Source organism: Pteronotus mesoamericanus, unplaced genomic scaffold (genome assembly GCF_021234165.1).
Source record: "Pteronotus mesoamericanus isolate MK-2021 breed Mesoamerican mustached bat unplaced genomic scaffold, CSHL_Meso_final contig_90, whole genome shotgun sequence".
In the NCBI taxonomy this organism is placed as follows: Eukaryota; Metazoa; Chordata; class Mammalia; order Chiroptera; family Mormoopidae; genus Pteronotus; species Pteronotus mesoamericanus.
Genome location: NW_026555277.1, coordinates 45,895,386 through 45,914,556, shown reverse-complemented (window position 1 = coordinate 45,914,556; position 19,171 = coordinate 45,895,386). Strand labels below are relative to the sequence as shown.

The window sequence follows — 19,171 nt, the reverse complement described above, 5'->3', positions numbered from 1 at the left end:
AAGTGCTTCCTTTAAGTGAAAAGGTAAAAGTTCTTAAAAAAAAAAAATCCTTTGCTGCGGTTGGTAAGGTCTACGGTAAAACCAAATCTGTGAAATTGTGAAGCAGAAAGAAATTCATGCTAGTTTTGCTGCTGCACCTCAAGCTGCAAAACTCACAGCCATAGGGCATAGTAAGTGCCTAGTTAAAAGGCATGAAATTTATGGGTGGAAGATATGAACAGAAAATGATACACATATATGAGGTTCAGTATTATCTGCGGTTTCAGGCATCCACTGGGGGTCTTTGGAATGTATTTCACTCAGAGAAGGGGAAACTACCATAAATCCATTTTCCTCATAGTGGCCAAATCTGTGTCTCCTAGTTTAAACCTTCCCTGGCTTGTAGTATCCTTAGAATAAAAGTCCCAAATCCTCAACTTGCTCCATAAAGTCCTGTTATGTGAAAAAGGAGGTTATAGATAAATGTGTATAGTCCTTTTAAACAATGTTCTCTTTAAAACTATCCATATATTGATGACTCCCACATATTTAGCCCACATGTCTCTCCTGAACTTTATATATGTATACCCAGTATCCCACTCAACATTTCCACTTGGATGTCTAATAGGTATTTCAAACTTAGCATATCCACTGTAATTTCAATTCTTTTAGCCCTAGGCCTTCATTCCTGAGTTCAGCACCTGATTCTCTAAACCTCTTCTGGGTTACAGTGCTAGCCTAACAAGAGAATGTGAACATTGAAGAAATTTACAGCCTAGTTGGGGAGCTACTACTTACCGTAATTTTCTTTACATGACAGAAGACTGAGAAGTCAGCCCCTCTTTGTACTCATCTTACTTGTAAACATAAAATTCCTTCTGCTTGGAACACATTCCTCTTCCCTTTCCCCTGAAATGCTTCCTCAAGCCCCCACGCCTGAGTTGGGTACTGTTCCTACAAGCTCATTTTAGCACCTCATTCTTCCTTTAACACCATAATTTACTTGTCTGTCCTCCCCACTATACTACAGGCCATCTGAGAGCAAGGACCTTACCTTTTTTTGTTGCCTTTTATATACCTAATATCTGGTATAAATTGAATGCTCAATAAAGATGCAGAAAATGACTGGTTACTATGTAACCATTAAACAAACTTATTTAAATATATTTACTAGTAATATAGTTATTCACAATATATTTCCAAGTGGAAATATAAACTAGCACATGTAATACTACCCTCTAATATTCTTCTTTTAATTCATCTTTATTTCCTAATTTTGCTTCCTCATTTATCTTTTTTAATCTTTACCTGAGGATAATTTTTCATTGCTTTTAGAGGGAAAGGAAGAGATAGAAACATTGATGTGAGGGAAAAACATCAATTGCTGCCTCCCATACACACCCAGACCAAGGATGAGATGCACCCAAAACAGGGATCAAATCTGCAACCTCAGTATGTGCCCTGACTGGGAATCAAACTCACAACCTTTTGGGTAAGGGACGACGCTCCGACCGTGTCACCTCAGCTAGGGCTTTGCTACCTTGCCTTTTTAAGCAAACCCTTATTTAACAGTGTGTCAAGACTAGTAATTTAATCTTCAAAACAACCCAGTGAGAGAAGTATTACTGTCTCCATATTAAAGATACAGCCACGGAAACTTTGGTCAACGTGACAGCTTAGGTAAACAGGGCTCGCCTCCTCACATGTCCACGTAAAAATTACAACTAAAATACAGAACACAACAATCACTTAGAACCATCAGAAATCAAGCTGAATGGAAGTCTGACAAATAAGGAATTAAAGAAATCACATAAATCTAGACTGGTAGGAAGGAGGAGAGACAGAATGGTCTGGCCCCTATCCACATGTGGTGGATAAAAATTCAGGGGGACTATCTCGGGAGCAAGGAGTCCCAGCCCCACACCAGGCCACACAGCCCAGGGTTCCAAAGCCAGGAAGATAAGTCCCCGTAACTTCTGGCTGCAAAAATGAGTGGGAATTGAGTCAGTGGAAGAAACTACTGGAGTCCTAAGCAGTTCCTCTTAAAAGACCCCACAAACACACTTACTCAGACTCACACCCTCTGAGCGCCAGCATTGTGGTAAGCAGCTTGAAAGACAACAGTGGCGTAAAGGACAGAAATAAAGTGCCTGAGATCAAGGTGGGAGCTGGCAGACAGTTTTCTCGCAGACAGTTTTCTCGCAGACAGAAAGGCAGGCAGAGGCCACTGTCCCTTTTTTGAATCCTCCCCTCACAGAGCCAAAGAGCCAGCAGGTGGGTGCCATATCTGAGACTCCATCAACCTGGCTAACACTGCTGGGGGAAGTTTGATGAGGGGAAACTCCATCAACCTGGAGATGCCAAGTCTCCATCCCACCCAAGCCATCAACAGTGACTTTTCCATAAGAATGTCTGGTCTTGGCTCATGCTTCACATATTCCTAAATCCTTTCAAAGAAGCAACAGCTGGCCTCAGTAAACCTCTAACCCCCATACCTCTTGTTGAGTGGTGCAAGGCCATGCACAAGCAGCAGCCAGCCTAGATTCACAGCTTGGCTTCGCCTGGGAATATCCAAGCCCAGCACAAGTAGCAGCCACCTCAGATGCTTTATAGCTCATGTAGGGTGACCCTGGGCAGAACACAAGTGGGGGATGACCTTGGCCTGCACCACCCGGGAAACCATAGAGCTTGCACACCCAGTCGACAGCTATAGACCACACTGGCGCACCACCAACCTACTCCTGCACAGCTGATCCTCCAAAGAGGGCATTGTATAGTGGTCAGAGGTCACAGCCAGTCCTTGCAGCTGACTGGCCTGAGTAAATCCCTCCCACTGACCTACTAATAGCAATCAAGGCTCAACTACAAAAGGAGCGTGTACTCGGCCCATATGAAAGGCACACCTCAAGTACCCAGCTTGGGTGATAGAGGAGGCTGTGCCACGGGACCCTCCAGGGCCCTTACTACATGAGGCCATGCTACCAAGACAGAGTCATAGCAGCTCTACCTAATACCTAAAAACAAACACAGAGAGGCTGCCAAAATGAGCCGACAAAGAAACATGGCCCAAATGAAAGAACAGATCAAAACTCCAGAAAAAGAACCAAACAAAATGGAGATAAGCAATCTATCAGATGCAGAGTTCAAAACACCGCTTATAAGCACACTCAAGGAACTTAATGAGGATCTCGACAGCATAAAAAAGATACAGTCACAAACAAAGGATACACTAATTGAAATAAAGAACGATTTACAGGGAAAGAATAGTAGAGCAGATGAAGCTGAGAATCACCTCAATGATCTGGAACATAAGGTAGCAAAAAAAATAACCAATCAGAACAGTAAGAAAAAAAAAGAATCCAAAAAAAATGAGGATAGTGTAAGCAGCCTCTGGGACAACTTCAAGCGGTCCAACATTCACATCATAAAGATGCCAGAAGGAGAACAGAAAGAGCAAGAAATTGGAAATCTATTTGAAAAAATACTGAAAGAAAACTTCCCTAATTTGGTGAAGGAAATAGACATGCAAATTCAGGAAGCACCGAGAGTCCCAAACAAGATGGATGCAAAGAGGGCCACTCCAAGACACATCATAATTAAAACGCCAAAGGTCAAAGATAAAGAATCTTAAAAGCAGCAAGAAAAAAGCAGTTAATTAACTACAAGGGAGTTTCTATAAGACTGTCAGCTGATTTCTCAAGAAGAAACTTTGCAGGCCAAGCAGGGACTGGCAAGAAATATTCAATGTCATGACAAGCAGGGACCTATAGCCAAGATTGCTCTACTCAGCAAAAATATCATTTAATATTGAAGGGCAGATAAAGAGCTTCCCAGACAAGAAAAAACTAAAAAGTCCACCACCAACAAATCATTATTATATGAAATGTTAAAGGGACTTATTTAAGAAGATCATCAAAACTATGAACAATAAAATGGCAATAAATATATATCTATCAACAAATGAATCTGAGAAACAAAGCAAACAAGAAAAATAAAGACAGAATCATGGATACAAAGAGCATTTTGTTGGTTGCCATATGGGAGGGGGGTTTGGGGAATGGGTGAAAAAGTTAGGGGATTAAGAAGTACAAACAGGTAGTTACAGAACAGCCATGGGGGCATACACTGCAGCACAGGAAACGGAGCAGCCGAAGAACTTACACACAGGCCCCATGGACATCAACAATGGTGTGGGGACTGCCTGAGGGAGTGGGGGTGCTAGATGGAGGTGGCAGAGGGGGAATGACTGAACTGTAATATGATAATCAATAAAATATAACTTAAAAAATAAAGATGAGGCAACAAAGAAACAAGGTTTTAAGTAAGCTGCTCAAGAAACACAGAACTCTCTATTCAATAAACATTTAGTACTTATTTCTTTTTAAGTTAAGAGAGAGACATTTTGTTGCAAAGTGTCATTCCGATATTCAGTAAAGGCACTTATTTGCAGGAAAAATTTCATTTTTGGACTCAAATCTACACCCGCAGTATCCTTTTATCTGTCTTCACATTCTATATAGTTTTGTTTTAATAAAGTCTATGAGAATCTCTAAATTTTTAGTTACACAAATTGTAATAGAAACTATTACAAGTATTATTTAAAAATCGGAAGTCTAGGAAAATCATACTACTTACATTTTATATAAAGATTCTTACCTTTAATTCCATAGCAAATAAATGAAACTTAACAGTGATGACAAGGTAAACAATGCCCAAAGGATTACAGAACTAAAATCTGAATCATCTGTAAGAAATTCTACTGTTTTTTTAATCTAACAGTCACCAAAATTCAGTATCTAATTATATGAAGTTAAGTTCAAATGGACCCATGAATTAATAAACACCAAAACGTAAAGTCTAGGATCTAAAATTAGAAAAATGAATACTCATGTTTTCAACTAAAAAATATTTCTTAGTATGTGAAGAAATAGCAACTTTGTTCAAGTTTACAATTGTATGTCACAGTTGTCCAACTACTTGACTTTAAACATTTAAATATCATTTATAGAGAAATGGACTCAGAGCTGGGCCATACCCCCGTTTCATCCTACCTACTGATATTTTTATGGACACTTTAAGGAATGTTTGGCAAAAATAAAAAGGGACTTAAGGAAAGACTTAAAAGGCCACTCACTTTCAAAATTAGAGAATAACTAAGCATGAAAAATAGTTATATATAGTATCCAGGAGTTACCTTTCAAAATTTAAATAAGCCTTGGCTGGTACGGACTCAGCTCAGTGGACTGAGCGCCGGCCTGTGAACTGAAATGTCACTGGTTTGATTCTCAGTCAGGGCATATGCCTGGGTTGTGGGCCAGGTCCCCACTTGGAGCATGCCAGAGGCAACAATCAATGTGTACACCTCTTGCACACAGGTGTGTCTCTCTCTTTCTCCCTCCCTTACCCTCTCCTTAAAAATAAATAAGATATAAAAAAATTTTAATAAAATGTCCTGTTTACAGTTTCCAACACACCAGTCTTTGAAAGGGTATGACACCACTCTGCCAAGCTAGTGCTGAGTTTAGGTAAAAGTAAAGATAACCATTATGTCTGGTGCTAAAATAAGGCTATAACCACAGATAAGAAACTTTTAAAACAGCTTCCCACTGTATATAAAATAAAATGTAAGAACATCAGTTTGGATTAAAGATGTTCCATAATAATCTGGCCCACCTATTTATTCCTGTCACCCTCAGATCCAACTAGGTTATTTCCCAAAGTAAATCTTTTGTGGCCCTGGCCGGGTAGCTCAGTTGGTTAGAGCCTCATCCTGATACACCAAGGTTGCAGGTTCAACCCCTAGCCAGAGCACATACAAAAAGTAACCAATGGCCCCGACTGCTGTGGCTCAGTGGGTTAGGTGTCATCCCGCCAACCAAAAGGTCCCCAGTTCAATTCCTGGTCAGTGTACACGCCTGGGTTGTGGGCCAGGTCCCCAGTTGGGGTGTGTGAGAGGCAACCAATTAATATTTCTCTCCCTCTTTTTCCCTCCATTCCCTTCTCTCTAAAAATAAACAGAAAAATAAAATCTTTTTTTTTTTAAAGCAACCAGTGAATGCACAAATATGTGGAACAGACTGATGTGTGTTTGTTTCCCTACCCTCCTTTTTCTAAAATCAATAAATGAAAATTAAACAAAAACAGTTTCACAAAACAAAAAAGTTCATCTTCTGCATCTTTACTCAAAAAATCCCAGGACTTGAAATGACCTCCCTACTCTATTCTTTCTAAATTATTCCTATTCATTCTTTACTACCTGTAACATCTGAACTTTCCCCTCAACCCTCTAGCCCACAGTAACTTTTCTTCTGAACTTCTCCAATCACTTAATATCCAAGTCAACATTTGATAATTCTCATATACTATTTTGACTTTTCTGCATACATTCACCTTTTTTTCTTAGGCATGCCATAACAGTGAAACGGCAAGGGCATGAGAAGGTTGTGAGAGGAGCATATCGATCAAAGAGTTAGGATTCCCAAGTGCTAGACCTTGCTCTGAGGCTGTGGATGAAATTCTTGAATAAAGTCCCTTAACTCTTTGCATGAATGAGGGCTAGGTAGTCAATCTGAGATCTTTAATGACAAATACTGTTTTTGAGAATTATCTGTATCTTCCATAGGGGCTTAGAATATTATCTTACATGTTATGTACAAAAAAATTATAAATTTTTGGTTGCTGTAATCTCAGGAATAAAGCCAAACACTACCACACTTCACCAAAGCCAGGGCTCCCAAGCTGGGAGATAAAAATGGCACTATTTTAGGCTTTCCATTCCAATATATTGTAACTGTACAAACATTCCAATACATTGTAACTGTACAAACTGTACACACACAAAACAGCATACTTACTGAGATCTCTACATTTAATAGTACTATATTCAAAAGAGATACAAAGATAGTCACATGCTTCTCTCAGTTCAGGAATAGATATGCCATCAGGACAGCGGATTACTCCCGTTTTATAGTAATCCTAAAAAAAAAAAAAAAAAAGAAAAGCAAGAATGCATAAAACATCTGAGGCATGAAGTAGCCAAACTTTATTATTAAGGCTCAATTGGTTCACTGACTCAATCAGTCACAGAATTATTTATTAAGAGGTAAAATAAGAAACCTAAGTCTCCCCATTATTTATACATCTCTTCTCTCAATTATATCATGCTAATTCTTACGTATTTTCCCCCATGAGTTATTTTTCTCTATAACTTCTACACATTTTTAAAGCTTTTTTTAAAGGTAAGAAAGCTGAATAACATAGTTTAAGTTACCTTAAATATTCCCCAGATAATTGAGCAAATTTAAAGTCCTTAGTAAAGAACTTCAAAGTCATATCCAAGTATTAAAATATGTAAAACAGAACATACAATCAGGTATTTTTCTTCTAAATACTATTCTTCGGTGTTTTCCATATTACTAGAATGAATCAGTAGTAATTATTTCAAAAATCTACTTAAAATGTTGTTAGAGACTGGCCCCAGAATAACAAGTAAGTTATTCCATAGCTGAGTTATAGAAATTTTTCTTACTTGTCAATTCCATTGGGGGTCAAACTGAAGCAGGAGCAGCCAAAAGAAGCACTCCCCCCAAAATTAAGATCTGCTTCAAGCTTCTGAGGTTCAGAGCCACAGGAACACAATTTCTAAAGCTGCTACTCAATGCAAACACGATATCCCTAGTACCAACAATCTAATCAAGATCAGCTACAGTTGACCCTTGAACAACACCAAACTTAGAGGGGTACAAACCCACCATGCAGCTGAAAATCCACATATAACTTTTTATTTCCCCAAAATGTAATTCACAATAGTCTACTACTGACTGGAAGCTTTACCAACAACAAAGTCAATTAACACAAATTTTTTGTATGTGTTCTATACTGTATTCTTATAATAAAGTAAGCTAAAGAGAGTTATTAACAAAATTGTAAGGATAAGAAAATGCATGTATATTATTTATGAAAAAAACTTACATATAAGTGGAACCAAAGAGCTCAAGCCCATGTTTGTTACAAGGATCAACTGTACTTTTCCTGTCTTGTATCTCAGGGCCCTCCCTCCTCTATCCCACCAAAACTATTTGAAGAAACTGTATTTTTAGACTGTGGCATAAATTGTTATACACTATAATCAAATCTTTATCACTGATTTGAAATTACAAGTAGGGACTCTGGAATAGTAATTCAAATATTCCTCAAAAATAAAAAGTTAAAACCTCAAAATAAAAATAAAGGTTTAAAACAAAGATGCTAACAAAAATACTTTAGAGATTAATTTTAAATGTTCATAAATGTCCATATTGATGCTTTTGTGCAATAAAATATCAGAATTCAGGTAGCCACATTCATTCTTAGGTAGCAAAAAAATGATTGACTTATTTTATTTAAGGGAATTAAGGAGGAATAACATGACCCCACGTATGCTAACATTAAACCCTGAAAGGAACTGCCCGTGCAGACCCAACACATCTACTGTCATCCACTATCCTATCTTTCCAAACGTCATGAAATTCATTTATATTATTTTTATGTACTAAACAGATGAATTAAATGGTATCTTAAAAACAACACCCTGCATACCTCCATAAAGATATCCAAATCAATACCTGATTTCAACACAAGTGTTTACCAAGAAGGGGGTTATATGATTAAGTAAAACAAGAAACAAGATCTTACCAGAATAGCTCGAAATACAGTGGAGCCAATTCCCTCTGCCACCTCATACTCTCCTTTTTCATTGGGACGTGTGAAGTTATGTTCTCTGCCAGATCCAAACATCCTATAATAGCAAATAATTAAAAGACATATCAACAGGATACGTCCTTCAAAAGGGAAAATTGATTTCATGCACAAAACTAAAAAGGAATTAAGGAATTATAATTTAAGTATTAAATTACATAATTAAAGTAGTTCAAAAATTTTTATTAGAAATTTATTCTGGCAAATGTAAGAAAGGAATATAGAAAATATTTCATTTTCAAACAGTAGTATACAGGGGTCAACAAATGTAGGTTTACAGTTGCGAGTACACAAAACAGTTTATGCTTGTATTATTTATTAATTATTGCATTATTTGTATTACAAATGTAAGACTACTTTTGCTTGCCATTGTAGATTTCCTATAAGCAAAAAATAACAAATGATAAAATTCTGAAGCTAAAGGACGAATATTCTTCCAGCACCCTCTGCTCAGGAAGGAAAAAAAAATCAACTATCAAAAGGGAAAGGTCACTGTTATACTAATTTTACCAGGAAGGAAAAAAAGAAAAAAAAAGGGAAACCATGTTGTTTCTGTATCTTCCTTAAAACTGTTATCTTCCTTGCAAAGTTAATACCATAATGCAGCATATACAATAATCTAAAATAGGAAAAAGTAAGATAGTATAAACAGGTTAGTTGTCTTACTTTTCGCAATCTTAACTACAAACATAAAAAATCTTGCTCAAAACTCTTACATTTGAGAATTGAAAAACAAAAAAACAAATGCTGGGTAGAGAGGAATGAAGAAGTCAAGAGAACGAAAAAAGTTTAAAAAAGTGAGTAAAAAGCTCTTAATATTAATTTATATGCTATAATACATAAGGAAAATATAAATGGACTTACTGTTTTTTCAGGTCATGTTATTGGCCTTTAATAATAACAATTTAGAAAAGAAGCAATTTGCAAAATATCTCCTTCAAAATGAAAAATTTAATGCATTACTCCCAAGAAAAATTTTAAATTGTGATTAAAGGAAGTAAAACTTCTTCCAAAAACATCTAGTTCAGAGATTTCCAGATTTGAACATCTCACTGACAATAAAATTTCAGAACAAATTTGGGGGGCTGTCAAAAGTTTGCCAACATTCTGTTTTTGAAAGTTAGGGTATTACAGACAGACCATCTGCTATCACTATCTCTTCTTAAAAACCAGGACATTCTAACAAGAAAAAACTAGGAGAATATAATCTCTGAATAAAGGATAGTCCTTTAACTGTACTTAATTACATGGAAAATTAAAAAAAGTAGAACCTCTGAATCTGATACCACCATTATAAAGTAAATATGGCTAACCTAAGTACCTTACTCAACAATTTCCCAATTTAAGTTGTTTTCCCTTTTGTTATGAGAGCTGCCATCCTAAAAAAGATGCCTCTTGTGGAAAAAGGTTGATGATGAAGCAAAGGAAATCAAAGCAGCCCAGCTTTTCAAAGTAGCTCCTGTCCCAAAAGAGCCCTAGGCCTCAAAGCTCTTGGGTTTGTTAGATCACCTGGAAGGCAATTCTGGGAATGCCCAGCCGTCTTTCCCTCTGGATCCCTCCCCAGAATGCAAATATACCTGCTGGACCTTCCCTTTGCTACTCAGCCCTGGCTTCCACCCAAATCTCAAAGTGTTTGAGCGGGAAGGACTACAGCTGAACCTGTCTTTTGTTAAACTCCCTGGAACCCCCTTCATCTACCAGGCTGTTGTGCCCAAGAGTTTCCAGCTGCGGCTACAGGTCCTCGGTGGGGACACAGTTTCAGCTCAGGGCAGCCTTACAATGACCCAGCTCCTCTGAATCCTCAGTCTTAACAAGGTCCTCTTGTGGTTAAAGCTACACCTCACCTACAACCACTTTGGTGGTCAGCCAGTGCAGAAGATCGTTAAGGTAAACAATTTGCATATGGAGACAGGGCAGTAGCAGCCCCCACTCACAACCTGAAATCCTGGTGTCCCAAACCCGTGTTCCTAGCTACCTGGAGCCTACATCGAGGACTACCAGCAGGTGGCGCTCTGGTCCAATGTTTGCCACAGCAAACAGGAGGGGTGCTCCTGTACCCCTCCCCCACATACAATGAAAGCCCAAAACAGCAAGAGAGAATAAAAATAAAAAGTTTTCCCTTTTGTTATAACATATAAACCTATAAATAACAAAGCTTTTTTATTTCAGTTTCCAAAAGAATGCCAACTGTTTTTTACAGTTCCCATGAATATTAATTTTCATCCCCAAAGGTATGCTTTGGTCAATTCACATGAATAGAAGCCTTCATTGATGTAAAAAAGACAGTTTTTCAGGAATCAAATGCCATGCATTTTTTTCAAATATTTGAACTTTTTACAAAAGAAGTTATACTTTTCAGTATACACAGTGAATACACATATTGTGTCCGTATTTTGTTTTTAAAGAAAACATAGCCTAACAGCTGAAGCAAACTATCAAATATCTACTTTTTAACTATTTCTTTAAAGTACAGGGAAAAAACAAAGTATTAATAAGTCATCCTCCTAATAGCTTCCATCAAATAATCTCTCCTGTGCTACTAAAAAATATATCAAAGCCTATAGTTCAAGCATTTTTCTCAGATGCAAAGTCAGTGTTAAATATTAATCTACTCAAAATGTAGTGTCATATGCCAGCATGTATTCTGTATTCAGAGACACTGACAAATCTCACTCCCTCTCTCTCTCTCTCATGCACAAACTCTCACACACATCCCAAGTACTCCTATGCAACCTAAAAAATTGTTTTTACCTCATGTAAACTTCTACTTTATATATATGCTCCTTCATTTTATACTACAGCAAACAGAAAAAGATAATGACTTTAAAATTAAAAGGTATCTGATCAAGTCTAGATTGCCTATACCATTCTTAGATTACAGTTTCAGTAACTACAAATTTTACATTAGTCTACTACTCTGGGTGAGCACAGACTAATGACTACTTGAATGACTACTTTTTCATTCTACTACTTGTTAACAACATTTTTTTTCTAAGTATCAATATCACAATGACAGCTCATAGTGACTTTTCAGCTAACCAAAGTTGGGTTTTTTCCCTTTCAACAAGACTGATAACTGCTGTATTTGATGGCTGAATTTGGGAGCCTCAAGGAAAGAAAACATTACCACTGTTAAATTCACTTTGTTAGATGTGATCTATGGTTTCAGCCTATAGAAGAAGCCTTTTAGAATCTTGTCTTAACTAAAACATCTGCTATTCGTATCAGTATAGGGAAGATCATTAGATATAAAACCAAGTTCAAAAACTGGCTCTACCACTTCCTAGCTGTATTACATGAGCAAATTATTTAATCTTCAAAAGTTCAATTATTTTATCCATAAAATAGGAATACTATGTTGCAACAGATAATTACTGTAAACTTAAATGAAAATAATGTGAAAAAGTGCTTTAAAATTAATAATACAAAAAAACTGCAATAATACAAACCTGCCCAACATTGTATTTGGCTGTGCAGTAAAAATGGATGGGTCCACAACAAACCTAGTGTTATCCACTATTAATGTCACTCGTTCTGATGTTCTTACATTCCGAGCTCCTTCTTTTGCATTTTCATACACAAACACCATCTCCCCAGATGTCTTACAGCTACCATCTGTACTTGACTGACTACTGTTTCTGCTGCTGTTCCCAGCACTGCTACTGGAACCATTTGGAGATGCTTTTTGAGGACGAGGACTGCTTGGACGAGAGGAACTGTGATCCTTTTCTCGTTCTGAAATAAAATTGTTAAAGAAAATCATGCAAATTTTCTTTTAAAAAATTCAAGTTCCATATGTATCTTTTACATAACATTTTCACAGACCATAAATATTAATTTATTCCCCAGGAATAAAAGATCAAAATGTTTTTTAAAATAATTAACCTTTGTAGACTTTATAAAGATGTATAGCTTTATAATGTTGACCCAGACTAAGATCAAAATTCTGGTAAATTTTATGTTACTATTCTACTTAAAAATATATAGAAACCTAAGGAACAGAATCACAATTCAAGTAAGTAAACATTGAAAGTCAGTAAAAGATAAGAATACCAACTTAAATTCTCCTAAATATTAAGAGTATTAATACTCAGAACACAAAGTATAAATTTTGGAATCTGGCTGTGTTAATAAAGGCATTTCAAAACCAGCAATTTATCTCACAAAAGGAAGGTCCTAGAAGAAAAAACAAATTTCACTAGGATAAGAAGTATTTATTTTTTTAAATGACTCAATGTCTACCAAATTAAGTGGCTTTAATAGCTGATATTGCTTTCTTTTTATTTCACTTTTGTTGAGTAAAGCACTACCACAAATTGTATAGGATCACATAATTATTATTTATAATTTTAATAGCTCGGAAATGATATTAAAATTCAGAATATTTTCTTTAGATGTTCCCACAGTCTATACAGGGAAAATAAAACTAAGATTTTGTGATTAAGTTTCTTTACAGGCTAGATCCCTAAACTTTAAAGGTGACCTAAAAATGTACCTCCAATCCCCTTATAGTTTCATCAGTTTTTGCCAAATTCCTACATGACTCAGACAACTTAGAACACTCTGTACAGCTTCACTGATTATATAATTAGATTTGCTATATCTCCAGAGATACTCTGACACCTCCATTTTATTGCCTGTTTCCACAATGCTGGTAGGATCCTAAAAGCAAAATTTGCTAAATAAAATAATTACATCCTTCTACCATCTTCCCACATGCTGAACTTTGCATATAACAAACTAAATTACTTACTTATACTTTTTTTTGGCTTATCAGTACTAGTCTGATTTTAAGGACCTTCTTAGATACTGGCAACTTCTATACATTCTTCCCAGGGGTAAATGAAAATAACCAAGTTCACATTACTTGCATATCTCTGCTTCGGACTAGTGCTTTACAGCCACACATATTTACTGAGGGTAAAATGTTCATTACTGGGTAGAGGAGAAGATCTGAGCTAGTTGCCAAGAAAGCAAAACACTTCACACCTCCCCTTTCATCTCTTATTTTTATTACTAAAAATACTGTCAAAAATCAAAGTAAATTACTCTGATGGCTTTTAATTCCTTTTTTCCAGGATGACTAACCAAGAATTCCTATCATTTATTTACTATGATTGACAATAAGTTTATTATTGATATTTATAGTAAACTTAGTATTTATTATCACAATAATTTATAAATTATTACAAAATAAACCACTACTATTTCATAAAACAAAAATCAACTTGAAAAAAATTTTAAATCTACATATCACAAATATAAAGGCTTTTCAAATTACTTCTTTTATAAGTCTGTCCCAGATCCTTAATTAAAAATTTCACTTTTGCTTCATTTAATAAGTTGTTTTTTCACAGCGATAACCAAGCTAAGCTAAAATAGAATCAACTGAATAAAAGTGAGAAGTTAATTTTACTCTGGAGTATTAGGCACAATTCATTATTGTTACTACTTTAAAAAGATAAATACATGCTTTAAAAAACTGTTGGGAAGGTTAGTTGATCTACATACCAACATGGTGTTGTCGTGTTGGAGAAGTAACATTTCTAATACAAGGAGTGAGCTGAGACTCTGTTCTTTCGTGAGATGAATCTCGTGATCTGTCACTTGACCTTCGTCTATCTCTTGATCGTTCATGTCCCCCACTAGCACCATGTAGGCTCATTTTGGCGTGGTCAACAACTCCTTTAGCAACACGTGACGGAGTGCTGGTGAATTATAAAAGAAAAATAACCATAAAAGTAGAACATGAGATACAAACACTTTTAAAGAAAAAATCAATTAACATAATACTACTAATATTTTGAAGAGCAAAAATCAAATGCTACTTAATCATTCTGAAATAAACCTAATTTACTTCAAACTTCTAGGTTCTATAAATTCTGGAGCACAATGTCTTTAAAGATCACATACTCCAACTCAGTTTTAAGGATGAGAAAACTAACGCTCAGGAAGGCTAACTGACTTTTGAGCAAGTAGTAAGTAGTAGAAGTAATAGTAGCGGTAGCCGCAGTGACCACCCAAATCTCCTAAATACTATTCAAATGTTCTTTTGATTTCTTTGATTGTGGGAGAAAAAAAGAAGGTAAGAGCATCAGCTTCTGAAATTCTTAACTGAGGAATGGGGTAAAATAACTAGTCTCCCTGCCGAATATAATAAGTCTACATGCCAACTTCAATCAACTTGTTTTGATTTTGATTGAACTCTTCAAAATTTTTAAAAGCATTTCTCTAAAAGGTTTCACGGCACCAACTGTGTAAAGCCAAGAATTTAACATTTTAAAACCTCATATGTAGAGTAAATTCGCCCATGAGACATGAGTAATGATGGATAAAGAATGGTGATTAATAGTCTAGTTGACAGAATTCACTCACACAATTATTTAAGTTAGATGTCCTCTGTGTACCATGCTGTGCTACATGCCAGTAAAGAAACTCCCTCAAGGAACTTGATTTTTAAGTGTAGCAGTAACACATGAACATGTAGAAATTTACACAATTCAAGAGTTATCCCAAATTTCAAATATAAAATGACTAAATATGTCTCAAATACGTATACAGCTAATAAACGAATGACTGATAATAAATGCATTAAGATCTCAGAAGAAGACTGTAGATTAGTCACTGGTGAACGAGGCACTGACAAACAGATAAGATTTTAATAATCAGAATACATTACAGGAAGGAAAACTGACAGTAACAAAAAAGAGAGACAGACCTAGGGTATTTTGGAAATTTACCATTTTCGCATATACCACAGTTCATTGTTTTGAAATATTAAAGTATTTTATAGAAATAGAAAGAATGTCATAGCTTTAGAGTAACAAAGACTCAAAATCCAATCGTCCTTTAATATGTAATTGCTCGACATGTTGAATATTACTTAACATTTTGGAAGCTTAGTTTCCTCATTTGTAAAATGTAGATCCTATTTACTGAAGTTAATACAAAGATTAAATGAAATATAAGTAAGCTGACTAGCCTTTTGATTCATTCTAGCCTCCATAATATTACTCTGCTCTCTTTTCACTATTTAATCTTCCACTAAAATGTGGTTGCTTTCATATGAAAATCAGTTATTACTTCACTGTAACAGACTACAAAGATTGTATTTACCCAAAGAGTGAGTTACTTCTAGGAAAATAAAAGCAACCAATCCATCAGCCTTTATCAGTCATTTATCTCTCATAAACCAACAAGAGAAGAAAAATTCTATTCCCACCTTCTTTCTAGTGCAAAAGATCAGAGTAGGACTGCATCTTTGGAACATACTCCTTTTCTTGAAATAGAACAAATCAAAAGATCCTACTGCATTTATGTTAAAAACTTTAAACTAGAAACAATGAATTTTCTGGTTTTTGTCCTAAAGTGGGAAAACAAAAGGAGTCCATACAAAAATACCAAGGATTATAAATTCAAAAAAATAACTCCTCAAATTCTTCCACTGCTGCTAAGTTTTAAATGTGCTAAAGCACATTTTCTAAATATGAATTTAATTTATAATTTAATGCGCAATATATAAACACAACTACAACTAAGGCATATTGCAGGATAAATGTTCGGTTTGAATAAGGGCCAAACAGACTGGTTAATTGAAAAAGCATTTCAACCAGACATCTCCATAGCTAAGATGAAGTACTGCTAAGTGTTCTGTTGAAACATTGGCTTCATTTCTAAATTGTTTAGAGTTTAAATGGATGCAAAAGATATAACACTCTTCCATCCTTTCTTTTCATTCCTACATGGGATGTACTTTAAATCAGACCTTCAAATCATATTGTCATGAAAGACTAATTACGTCCTACTCTATTTAATTAAATAATTTTAGATTATGAAAGCATTCTAAGGGTAAAAATAATTAATGTATGCAAAATAAAATGAGGACAAGCACGTACAAAGGAGGTATTTCTGCTTCGTTGTGCATTTAAAGGAATTTGAAATCCAGGAATTGAGGACAGGAAAAAAGATGAAAAGTACATAAACCGCAAAATCTGCTCCTAGCCAATACAAAGTAACAAGGACTGAATTTACTCTCTTGTCTGAAACAGCCCCTCAAAAGGGACAAAATATATGAAACAGTAGTTTGCAAGACATAGTACCATCAAGCAAAGAGAGTGATCCCTCAAAGATGAAAATCAAGTAAGCCCCAAAACTGTCCAAATTATTAACCTTGAGAAAGTTTCCAGAGTGAACACAAGGAAGTGAAACCTGGTGACCACTGAGCTAGAGATATGGAACTGAGAGGTTTGGGACAATGGGTGCTGCAGTTCTTAGAAATAAGTGCTGGAGAGAGGAAAGCTCACAGACAGAAAATCTCAGATCTACAGTGTGTCTTCTTCATGTACTGAGCTTAGTACCAATCTGCACACACATCTGGAGAAACTACGTGAGGCTGGAGAAAGAACCAACTCAAAGGATGAGAGGAAACTGCCCAGAACTCACATAAGGGCCTGTTTCTCCCAGACAGGTTGGAAAACCTCATAATTCATAGGGCACTGGGGAGAGAGTCTAGCAGGGATGTCCAACCTGCGGCCCAGAGGCCACAAGGAGCCCAGGATGGCTGTGAATGTGGCCCAACACAAAATTGTAAATTTACTTAAAACACGATATATTTTTTGTGACTATTGTTGCAATGTATTTACTGTTTGGCCCAAGACAACTCTTCTTCCAGTGTGGCACAGAGACGCCGAAAGGTTGGACACCCCTGGAAAGGTCTTGGCTCTGATATAGGAATTAATTAAACTTAAACTGAGTGCTACTCTAGTCACATCTAATAAATCTTAAGAGCAAGATCTGAAAGACTCAAATTGTTCCCAAGTAACAACTGAACCCTAAAACAAAGCTCAAGAATATTTTTAGGAATACAAAAATATCCAGCACCCAAATAAGATAAAATTCACAACACATGGCATCCAATAAAAAACTACCAGGCATGCAAGCAGTAGGAAAACATAACCTATGAGGAAAAAAATCAATCAAAATCAACCCAGAATTGATGCATATTTTACAGTTACAAACACACTGTAGCAGTCATTATAACCATATTTCTCCAAAAAATTATTGAGATATAGAAGAGTTTAAAAATAGGCAAATCAAACTTCCAGAGATAAAAATGAAGATATCTGAGATAAAAAATAAACTGAATGAAATTAATGAATATTACACAATATAAAAGAAAAGTTTGGTGAACCTGAAAACAAAACAACAGGAAAAATCCAAAATGAAAACACAGAGAGAAAATAGAGAACTTAAAATAGGGCATGAGTGAACTGTGGGTCAACTTTAAGTGCCCTAATCCAGGAATAAGTGGAGTCTATAAAGAAAGAGGTGAGTAAGAGAAAAAAAATTTTGAAGAAATAATGTCTCACAATGTAATGACAACTACAAACCCACAAACACAACATGCACAAAAAAAATCCCAAACATATTTTAATAAAAAATAAAACACAAAAACAAAGCAAAATAAAACAAAATAAAAACCTGTCAATCTGCATTTGTTGTACTCAGTGAAAACAGTTTTCAAAAATAAATGGAAAATGCATTTTCAGACACACACAAAAATGAAGAATTCATCACAGGCAGACTTGCACTGTAGGAAAATTTAAAGGAAGCCTTTCAGGCAGAAGACAAAATAATGCCAGGTGAAAACATGAATCTACACAAAGGAATAAAGAACACTGGAAAGAGTAGCTATATCGGAAAATATCATTTTTTCTTATTGTTTAAATCTCTTTAAAAAGATTAGTTTAAATAAAAAGTATATAACAATTTAGTGCGGAGTTTATAACATATAATTACAATAGCACAAAATTTGGGAGGTGAGACATAGAAGTACAGTACTGTAAAGTTCTTATACTACACAGAAAATGGTATAATCTCACTTGAAAGTAGACTGATAAAATAAAGAGGTATATTATAAGCCCTAAAGCAACCACGAAAGTATGGAAACAAAGAATTATAGTTAATAATCCAACAAAGGCAATAAAATGAAATCACAGAAGATATAATTAATCCAAAAGAGGAAAAAAGGGGTAAGACAAGGATAAAAGGGACAAATAGAAAATAATCGGCAAAACAGACTTAACATTAGCCATCTCTATAATTACATTAAGTGTTAATCGTCTAAGCCATAAAAGGTAGAGCTTATCTGACTGGATATAAAAGCTAGACCCAATTATATGCTGCCTACAAAAAAGCACCTCCACACACACACACACACACACACACACACACACACACACTTTAAATATAAAAGTACAAGGGGGTTCAATAAAAAAGGACAAGGGAAGATAAACTGTGCTAACACTACGGAAAAGAAAGCAAGAGGCTATATTAGTATAAGACAAAAATACACCTCAGAGCAAAGAGTATTATCAAGGCGTTTCATATGGATAAAGGGAAAAATTCATTAAAAGCACTTAATCCCAAAAGTTCTCCTTCCTCAGAGCTTCAAAAT

The 19,171-nt window shown here is 35.5% G+C and overlaps 1 protein-coding gene across 2 annotated transcripts in view; it reads right to left on the bottom strand.

Moving 5' to 3' along the window:
* Positions 1-19,171, bottom strand: part of BTBD10 (BTB domain containing 10) — a 75,708-nt gene that overhangs the window by 9,333 nt on the left and 47,204 nt on the right. For both annotated transcript variants that reach the window (XM_054586074.1, XM_054586075.1), the window contains 4 exons: positions 14,227-14,423; positions 12,165-12,450; positions 8,653-8,755; positions 6,834-6,954 (listed from right to left, as the gene is read on the bottom strand). In XM_054586074.1, the coding sequence (XP_054442049.1) occupies positions 6,834-6,954; positions 8,653-8,755; positions 12,165-12,450; positions 14,227-14,423 (707 nt within the window). The remainder of the gene's footprint in view (positions 1-6,833; positions 6,955-8,652; positions 8,756-12,164; positions 12,451-14,226; positions 14,424-19,171) is intronic.